The sequence below is a fragment of the Polyergus mexicanus genome, unplaced genomic scaffold (genome assembly GCF_030449975.1).
Source record: "Polyergus mexicanus isolate NDT 795.1 unplaced genomic scaffold, iyPolMexi1.0 SCAF_2, whole genome shotgun sequence".
Lineage (NCBI taxonomy): Eukaryota > Metazoa > Arthropoda > Insecta > Hymenoptera > Formicidae > Polyergus > Polyergus mexicanus.
In genome coordinates this window covers 6,320,900-6,331,052 of record NW_027223322.1, presented here as the reverse complement: position 1 = coordinate 6,331,052, position 10,153 = coordinate 6,320,900, and the positions used below count along the sequence as shown (strand labels likewise).

Here is a 10,153-nt window from a genome sequence, read left to right as displayed (position 1 = left end):
ATAGACTGCATCCTAATAATTAATTTATGGATATATATAAATACTTGGTTGGCAAATATTTTGCAATATATATATATATTTTTTTTTTTCATATAAATAAGACAAAAAAGTCTCCTAAAATTTATTATGTTGCTGAAGTAGTGTCTACATTGTTTGCAATTTGTATAATACTAAATTCGGCCTCATTTATATCATAATCTTTCATTTTTCTTTCTAATAACCACCATTTGCCTAAAAAGCCTACGTCCGCTATCCTTTCATGAAAGGTTACAAATCGTGGTTTTAGATAAGGACAGACAGCCTTGTAAAACGAACAATCTTTGTCATAATTATCTATCCAGATCAGAGACAAGATACCCAAGTTTAATCTCCTGATGAGTCCTTCATTATAACATTTCTCCAACCATTTTATATGCTGGACTGAAACAGGATTGCGTATAGGTTCTCCCACTAGTATTAATTTCATACTATTTTGTAGTAATTGTTCTCTGAACATAGTTTCATCTGGATTGAGTCGACTAAAATAAAAACAGCCTCCTAAAACTATATTATATAATTATTTTTTATGAGCAAATTATTTTTAATTATACATGTTATATCTTAAAGTTATATCAATTATAAATTCGAGAAATACACAGAAAGAATGATACATACATGTGGTATATATTGTGGCACGTACAGGACGCTCTCTGCAATCTTTAATTACATCGATTGCAACATCCTTATAATCTATATACAAACTGTGCCAGTATTTTGCTGCAAAATGAAAAAACTGTCGTGTTACATGAACACAATATAACATTTCATTCAATATTCTTATTTACCCCAGCGTTCAAGAAAAGTGCCTTTAACTTTTTCGGGCATTTCATAGTTTCTAATTTTATTGCCGATTTCATTAAATCTCGACGTAAAAGCTGCCCTGAGTCGATGGGGAAGTTGAACTATTTGTTGAGAATTCATGTTAAATTTTTTTAATAAAACTTTCAAATACAACAATTGGTTGTACGAATTTAAATATTGTGATCACGATACCATGTCTTGTTGTTTGAAACATAATAGGTTATGTAACCCGCGTTTAATTTGAAGATCACGCAATTTAGGGAAGTTTCGGTGTTAGCTTTAGGGTGATATCGCATTGACCCGACGAAAGGATTGGCTACCTGCTAGAGAATTTCAGTATTTGCAAAATGTTCCTTCGTTAGACTTCTTGTATTTTTTATTACCCACGGCAGTATCGCCGATCGCCGTGTATAGTATCGATCAAGAGTTTTGAAAAGTTTTGAGCTCGCGTTGGCGGCAGAGAAGAGGTGGATCCGCACGCAGATCAGCCGGTTCTCGAATTCGGGACGAAAGACGGAAAGTCGTCGTGCAAATATCTCTCGCAAAAATTTGCTCGATCAGTGACATCGTCATCGTCAATTGTGCAATCGTCATCATGTTTATTCAGCTGCGATCTGTTTACCAGCCGCGGTTAGTCTCGCATATCCCGTCAACGAAAAAGTTGAATTCGTGATAGCGGTGGAAAAAGCAACGTCGAGATCCGTATCTTTTAGCTGTACCTCGTTACACTTTCTGTACTTGAAACGAAACATCTGTTCGAAATGAGATAGATGTATGTATATTCGTGCTTTGTGATGAGAAGAGGCGAAACGAGACTAACGAGAATGCAGCTGATACGATCGGATCTGTAAATATATACGTTGGTTTTGGTGGGAGAGAAAAGAGGAAATAGAGATAATTTACAAAGTAGAATATATAAAAGGTGCAATTGGAAGAAACGAGTTCTCGGTGTACAGTCTGCTCCAGTTCGCCACTCACGGGATTAGGAGTACGCAAGCAGCAAGCAACCCTTGGAAGTGCAGTAAAGCGCGCAAATGTCAGATGGCTCATGACGGCAGCAAGGCGAGAGTAGGAATGTGACGGGGCGCAATTTGGCGGCTTTTGAATTTTCTTAGCAGAAAAACTCAATTCCGCGCGTTACACTAAAAATCGTGAATCGTACGCGATGGAGGGCCATCAGGTAAATTCAGCCAATTCGTAAATCAGCATCCGGTGTATGAAAGTCGCGTTGTTTCGAGTTCGATCAACTCGATTATATGACTCATTCTATTAGCAAATGCAATAATTCTATTCCCATTGTTTCGAGCGAAAATTCGTTTGATTTAATATTTGATTTTATATTCTTCTATTTCCTTTGGTTTCACCTTTCCTTTTCCAGGTGAGAGCGCTATATGACTTCATGGGCGAGTCAGGAACGGCGGAATTGTCTATCACTGCTGGTGAGATCCTAACTGTCATACGAGACAATGTGGGAGATGGTTGGTGCGAGGGATTTAATCAGAGTGGGCAATCAGGCTTGTTTCCAGCGGCGTATGTTCAAACGGTCGAACAGCCTGCAATTCCTTCCAGTACGTAATATTTTTATTTATGAAAATTAAATATATTTATTATGTGTTATTTTTATTAACCATTTGTTAATATGGTACAATTATATACAATATGTCTCTGAAAAAGAATGAGTGAGTAATAGAGATAAGTTACTTATTTTTGGAAAATTATATATTATTGTGTTGATATTGGTTTAAATATGAATTACATACACAGATGCTATGACATCTTCCCAACAAAGCTCTGGGGATTATTGGGATGATGATTGGGATGATGATTCCGAAGTTGGACAAACACAGGCTTATGTTCCATCTACTCAGCAACAGCAGCAAACACCGCAAATTATACAACTGCCACAGCAGAATAATGCCAATGAATATGGCGATCAAGTATCCATGCATACTATACACTCTGTGATACCAGACAGGCCTATACCCAATGTACCAAAGAAAAATAACAAGTTTTCTACATTGATCAAGTCGGGAGAAGATAGCTTTTTGATGGGCACTAGAATAGTAACCGTGCCTGAGAGCGAAAAGATTTTTATAGAGGAGGACGAAGTTGGTCGATGTACGTGGGTGCCAACCGGGGAATCTTACAATTGTGTTGTCACATCGCCCAAAAAGGAATCCAAGCTGAAGGGTCTCAAGAGTTTCATCGTCTACCAGCTAACTCCTACGGTAAAAGAAATTGTTGCGTCTTCTTTCTTGCTTTTAGGATTTTAAAACTTTTTCTCTCTAATATTAACATTTATCCGAATTGTAGTTTAACAATATACAAGTCTCGAGAAGATACAAGCACTTTGATTGGCTGCACGAGCGTTTAGAGGAAAAATATTGCTTCATTCCGATTCCACCTCTCCCCGACAAACAGATATCTGGGCGCTATGAAAATGCGTTTATCGAGCATCGACGTACTCAGCTGCAAGAGTTTGTCGATTACGTCTGTCGGCATCCCGTCTTGTCGCGTAGTCGTGTTTGGGAGCATTTTATCACATGCACGGACGAAAAGCGATGGAAGGCGGGGAAACGACAGGCAGAGAAGGACGAGCTGCTAGGCGTTAATTACTTCAACGCCATCCAGTGCCCGGATACGCCGCTGGATATCATAAAGATGGAGATTCAGATGGATGCCTTCGGTAAATTTATCAGCGCACTGGATCCAATAGTGAAGAACTTTATGGCAATGGCAGTCGATCAAGCGAGAAAACATCAAACACTGTACAAAAGAGAATTCCAGAAGATTGGCCAATCGTTCACGTCGCTCGGCCATGCTCTGGAGGCGGACGATAACGGTCGCGGAAAACTGACGAGCGCGTTAAAGGCTACCGGCGACGCTTATAATGATATCGGAAAGCTATACGACGACCAGCCCAAGTTCGATTGGGAGCCATTGGCTGACAAGTTTCATATCTATCGCGGTATTATTAGCAATTTTCCAGACGTCATCAGCATTCATAAGGTATCTCGCGATGTCACAGTACAATTAAAGTTTAATTTGAATAGATTAATTATTGATGTCTTATTCTTTTATAGAGCGCCGTGCAAAAGCGAAAGGATTGCGATCGACTGGTTAGCGAGCACAAGATGGAACCACAGCAATTACGTGAGCTTTCCCATCGAACTGACGTGATAGCCCGCGCACTGATCGCCGAGGAAACGCATTTTCAAACGGAACGCGAGGTACATATAAATAAAGCTGTAAAGACACATCTCAGGGAACAAATCACCTTCTATCAAAAAATAGTCGACAAATTACAAGAAGCATTAAATGCGTTCGATGAATAATACTCGAATAATTGTGTCGCAATTTGCCTAAATATAATATAAAATTCGATCGCTCTTAAAGCCGGCTAACGTCATCGCTAACAAACAAGTATTACGATTACGATGATAAATATACCAAATGCACATAGTTTCTCAGTGAGATATGTACATACATTAGATATATATATTAATTGCATTGCGGCAATCGAATAGCTGAACTAGATAACAATTGAAAAATTACTATACATAACTGTCAAATATTTATAAAATAATCAAGTGATCATCTTAAGAGCTCTTTTTGATCAATGATTGGAATTGATATATAGTTATGTAATAATCATTGATATATTACGCAAATTACAATAATATATTTCGCCTTGATATTAATTTAAACGTTCCGTTCATTGCACCTTGAAATATAACGAAATTTTCACTTTTTTTTTTTTTTTTTTTTTTTTTTTTTTTTTTTTTTTTTTTTAATAAATTTTTCTTATGACGGAGCGTTATATCGTAGAGATATTATCATGTATATACAAATTTGAATTTTACACAATCTATATCCGATTTTATTACGATTTTATTAATGTTGATCGCGAAGCATTGTGTATTGCAATATGAATTATAAGTGTAATAATATTTCGTAACTAGAATCATTCATATCTATGTGTGTTCTGTAATATTATAAATGGAGAATCCAGATAATTGATGTCCATTGGTCTTGCCTGCAACAATTAGTAAATTGTATATCGAAATTTCTTAGAATATTCTATATTAACACATATGTTAAAATCTTCAAACAAAATAATAAAAATCGAAAACGTATAATTATACAAGTTATACTAAATGCTTGAAATAATATGAAAAAATCAGATTTGTTTAATGAGCAGCTAAATGTAGAGTGTATTATGAAACTTTGCTTTGTAAGATTTATAAGTATTTGTCAAATTGATGTGGATTATTTTCCTCTGCAGAATATGAAAATTATTTATTCTATCCTAATGAGGATTATATAAATCATTTGATGCATATATGAAGGGAGAAAAAGATAAATTATCTGCGTGTAATATCTTTTTATGGAGTGTTCACAAAAGGCAGTCATTGTATGCGTAGGTCTAATAAAATATATTATTATTTGTATGATTGTGAAACACGAATTTATATACTTTTGGTATAAGAAGCATGCGTAATGCGATAGTGAAAAATAACAAAATATACGCTACATTCTTGTTATCACATTTAAATAAGATGTACAAAGAGTTTATGTGTATGTATATATATATATATATATATATATATATATATATATATATATATATATGTATATTTATATATACAATATATGTATACATATTAAACATATAGGCACATATGTATATAAATCAATATACCTGTAGCTAGGTTTGTATACAGAAATGACTGTTTATTAACTGATGAACCGATAAATACAGGAAAAGTGCGTTTAATAATAATGGCATATTACTGCAACAGGGTATTTACTCCCTGAAAAAACATGGAGAATCTGGACTTCTCAAGATCTTTTGTGTACTTGGAAAAATCAGGGAACTCTCATAGAATTTTATTGAGATATAAGAAATTTTTTTAAATGATCCTTTTTTTGATAATTTTGCTCTTATATTGTAAACAATCGACGAGTCAAGTAAATTATGTGTTTAAAATATATTATAAATATATATCTATATTTGTTTATATTGCATATTCAATGTTTTAACAAAATATTAAATATGCAGTATGTATTCTTTATTGTAATTTTTAGTGATAAAAAATGAAAATTTTTATACGGTAATTAAAAATGTTTATCTTACGAAAGTAATTCAGATTTTTTTCAGTATATTTACAAATCTAATACTTGAAACAAGAAGCTCTGTGTTTTTTTTTTTCGTGTGAGCGAAAAACATTAGAAAATGTATACGATAAAAAAATTTATTTTAAAAAGTTGCATCAAAAAATCTTTAAAATATTTTTTTTATCTGGAATTTTGAATAAAAATACCTGAAAATTCAGGAAATTTTTTTACAAAATTTGAGTAGACATCCTGTGCAAATAATTTATCGAGTTGGTTCGTTTTATTTGTTTACCGCTTTGAATTTATAATCGCAACATTAGAATCCACCTGATATTCGCTGGCAAATATTGCCAGCAATGTAGTTTATACGCAATAACGTGTCTCGAAAATCATTACAATTATTAGGAGAATACATTTCGGCAAGAGGTAAACTAAAGCAAGAGAAAAAATGAAATATATCAAACGAACCAAAGAATTGGTCGTTTTTCTTTTTTCGGGAAGGAAATTCTAATAAACGGCTATTGAGTCAAGAATTTTAAACATCATTTATTAGTTTTATCACATTCTCAATCAACTACCATATAAACAATGTTCATACCGTTTCCTATCATTGCCACGCCTTTTCTTCGATTCAATTCAATTAAATTTTATTAACAAAATATCTTGGTGTATCACGAACTTATTACGCTTCTATTGTGATCTTTTTTTTTTAATCACGATGTATATTATTGGTATATACAAATATATAGATCAAAGGAAATTCACAAAGATTTCGATCGTCATAGGAGAAGAAACATTGTGCTTGCCGATGATCCGAGTATAAGACGCGTGAAAGATTAAAATCGTACAAAAACAACAGAAATAAACAAACTAACTATTGTCCCAAGTTCATTCGGTGGTGGAGATAGCGCGCGCGGAGACAGTCTTCCTAAAGTACTTCACGTGTATATTGTATGTATGCGACAAGACTTTTTTTTTTTTCTCTAATTACATAAGCCATAAGCAACTCGCGTACAAAAAATAGCGCTCATTCTTGTGCAATTATATGATCGCGCATAATCGATAACTAAATAAGACACGAATATAGGACAAATCGTATATTTAATGCGCCGCGTTCGCTATAATACTCTTATGTCTATCTCAAAATATGCGATCCTTCGTAAGGCCAATTATTCTTAAAAAAAAAAAAAGAAAGAAAGAAGTAATGAAGAATAAAATATTTTTAAGTAACATACTTTGTGTAAATAATATTCATCGAAATAGGATTCTCTCTCTCTCTCTCTCTCTCTCTCTCGCATCCCATTTTACACGCTTTCTTTCAGACATAGGCCACAATATATGTATGTAAAGACTGTATGCTATGTTACATAGTTAAGCTTCCGAAACTCGCCGAGCCTGATAGGACAGTATTGATATGCCGTTAGCATCGCCAAATGGAGCGTAATAACAAAGATGTAATAAGCTCTGCCTGATTCAACATCATCGAAGGGACATCGCAAACACATTGGCACATTTTAAACTCTACTTTATCTTTATTCCGATTATATTCTTCAACGCGCGACATCGATTCGCGAAAGCAAATCAACACGCGAATTATCTCGATTATTATATTTCATTACATAAAGAGCTTTTCTTTATTTTCTTCTATACTTTATGACTTTTATTTTGCGATAATGTGAAATGGGAAGAGAGGGAAGGGGGGGGAGGAGGAAGGAGGCAAAATTGTCTCAACGGGAGGCGATTATTGAACTCGGTACATTTGCGTTTCCTAGCATAACGATCGCGAAAAGCCTTATACAATGAGAAAAATATAGGGTAGGAGGATAGTACTCGATGTATGCAACCGCATTAACGTTAGACAAGAATGCTCGCTTTCTAGATACAAGTTCGAAAAATTGTTTCGGTATATAACACAAGTGATATACGCACAGATCATGTCAAAAGTCTTTGCCGCGAGTGAAGAGAAGACCTTTGACACCGCATGTAGTACATCACGCTACTTCTATCGTTTCCTTTCTCGTTCTCACTCTATGCACACAGCAGTCAGATTGGCCTTAACAACTTTTTTTTTCTTTAGCTAGAACTGCATTAACAATTTGTTCTCATCACTATTTAGAATCAGCTTATCTTTACATCACATTTACAGTATTCCTGCCGATATGTTTGTTCATATGTGTGTGGCACGGTATTCTGAATATACAAGCTAAAGCTCCGTTTTAAAGATCTCTCCTTTTTTATTTAGAATTTTTATCGCAGAGCCGTCGCACAACATGCGTGCCTAAACGAATGTTTTCTAGCGAATCTCTCTTATTAGATGACATGATGTTGATTACACGCGGAGCACTTTAGCATCGGAATCGAAAGAATACAAGTATACGCTCGAAGGGGACTATTACTGCAATATAATGGTTGCACTGATTCATATAGAATTCTAATTCTACCCCAATCTATTATATTAATGAGAAAAATATCTACAGCATGTATGTCCACACACTCAATCAACAATCTTCGATCCTTTTGCATATTTTACTCATACAAGAAATTGTGGAGCGCTGGACGTACATTTCTTACGCATTGATACACTTAAGCGCTTTAAATATAATCTACAAACTTTGATAGAAAAAAAATCGTTATCTCGCAACATAGATATTCGAACACGTTCTGTGATATAAGCACCTACTAAAGTCTCTACTAATGGCACGTATGGTAATGTACCATCATCATGTCATCCAAGGCACTTCAGAAGTCAATTTATACAATGAAAGATATCAATAATAGTTTAGTTGGATTATACTTTGAAAAACGTACAATTAACGGTAATTTTATATATTGTTATATCGCTTGTTTATTGTACCGCCAAACAAATATTATTCTACAGCCGTAAAATAATAGAGTGTCCGTTGTTAACGGATTTAGGGCTATGCAGGGTTGGGAAGTAACGCGTTATTTGTAACGTCGTTATCGTTACAGTTATTTTTTTCGATAACTGTAACGGTAACGGCGTTACAAATTTTGTTTGTAACGGAAAAAGTAATTTCGTTACATTTTTCGATAACGAGTAACGAATTTAAGTTACTCTTATCGTCACTTTTTTCGAATTTACTCGGTATAATTTTCATACAAATGAATATATTGATAAGAGTGTTGGAATGCAGTATTACATGAAAACTACTGGTAGCTTATTCTGGTATTTTGTTTCTTTCTACTTTGTAAGATAATGTTTCAAAATTTTTAATGTTTAATTTGATCTTGTATTAAAAAAAAATTGTATGTAAAGTTTGTGTTAAATATTAAAAAAACTAATGGAAATTGTAACGACTCGTTATTTTTTGAGTAACGCTAACGGTTAGCGAGTTACTTTTTAAAATTGGTGACGAGTTATATTTTAGAAAAAAGAACGGTAACAGTAACGAATTACTTTTATAAAGTAACTTTCCCAACCCTGGGACTATGATCAAGAACATGAAACTCGAGATGCGAAGTAAAAATATTTAAATTATTCGGAGTGCTATAATTGTTTCCTCGTAAAACAAAGAAACCATTCGCAACATTAACATGTTCCAAATGTCTAATTGGACGAAATTCACTGCTAGAGAGCGATGTTCTCCAACGCATCCTCAAAGATAAGATCATAATCGAGATTCAGTACGCTTTCTTTTTTCTATAATTCTCTGCGATATTTCCTTACATCAAAAAGTGCCCGCTGTACGGACGGATGCCTAATATGTGATAATGTCAAGAGATTATATCGTATTATATCATAATTTAATTCTGAGAGAAAGAGTGAATATACACTATAACAACAGGGATACCTGTTCAATAAAGCGCAATTAGCATTTTTTTTTTTTTTACTTTGTTTACTACTCAGATCTTTTTTTTAACAGGAGCCATATGTGTGTATGTTCCGAGTATTCTACTTTCATAACTAAGTATGAAACACGGAAATTGCTAGTCGGTCTCTTTTTATTCGTAGATATGTCTTGCAAAAGATACTTTAGCTTTGCGATTGAACAGCGATTTACATTACATGATATCTGTCCCAATTTATCAAACTCGACTATAATATCCATTCAAGCAATAATATGGGGCATTCAAAATGTATATTTTGATTAAGACATGATTTACAAGTTTCATGCTCAGTTCATTTTACATTAAAGGTTAATGGCATGAAACTCATCATCCCGAATTACAATTG

At 34.0% G+C, this 10,153-nt stretch overlaps 2 protein-coding genes across 3 annotated transcripts; one reads left to right on the top strand and one right to left on the bottom strand.

Annotated features, from left to right (window-relative positions):
* On the bottom strand, positions 1 to 1,040 carry LOC138944737 (mitochondrial import inner membrane translocase subunit Tim29). The gene is made up of 3 exons (XM_070315676.1): positions 825 to 1,040; positions 655 to 756; positions 1 to 543 (listed from the first exon to the last, which is right to left on the bottom strand). The coding sequence occupies exons 1-3, from the start codon at positions 958 to 960 to the stop codon at positions 125 to 127; spliced, it is 657 nt and encodes a 218-aa protein (XP_070171777.1). The 5' UTR covers positions 961 to 1,040; the 3' UTR covers positions 1 to 124.
* Positions 1,041 to 1,241: 201 nt separating this feature from the next.
* On the top strand, positions 1,242 to 4,577 carry Sh3px1 (sorting nexin 33-like protein SH3PX1). 2 transcript variants are annotated; one of them, XM_070315672.1, is made up of 6 exons: positions 1,242 to 1,470; positions 1,797 to 2,020; positions 2,219 to 2,408; positions 2,605 to 3,068; positions 3,154 to 3,849; positions 3,924 to 4,577. In XM_070315672.1, the coding sequence occupies exons 2-6, from the start codon at positions 2,006 to 2,008 to the stop codon at positions 4,173 to 4,175; spliced, it is 1,617 nt and encodes a 538-aa protein (XP_070171773.1). In that variant the 5' UTR covers positions 1,242 to 1,470; positions 1,797 to 2,005; the 3' UTR covers positions 4,176 to 4,577. The 2 variants fall into 2 exon arrangements, with proteins under 2 accessions (XP_070171773.1, XP_070171772.1); XM_070315671.1 differs by having other exon boundaries at positions 1,242 to 2,020.
* Positions 4,578 to 10,153: the final 5,576 nt, after the last annotated feature.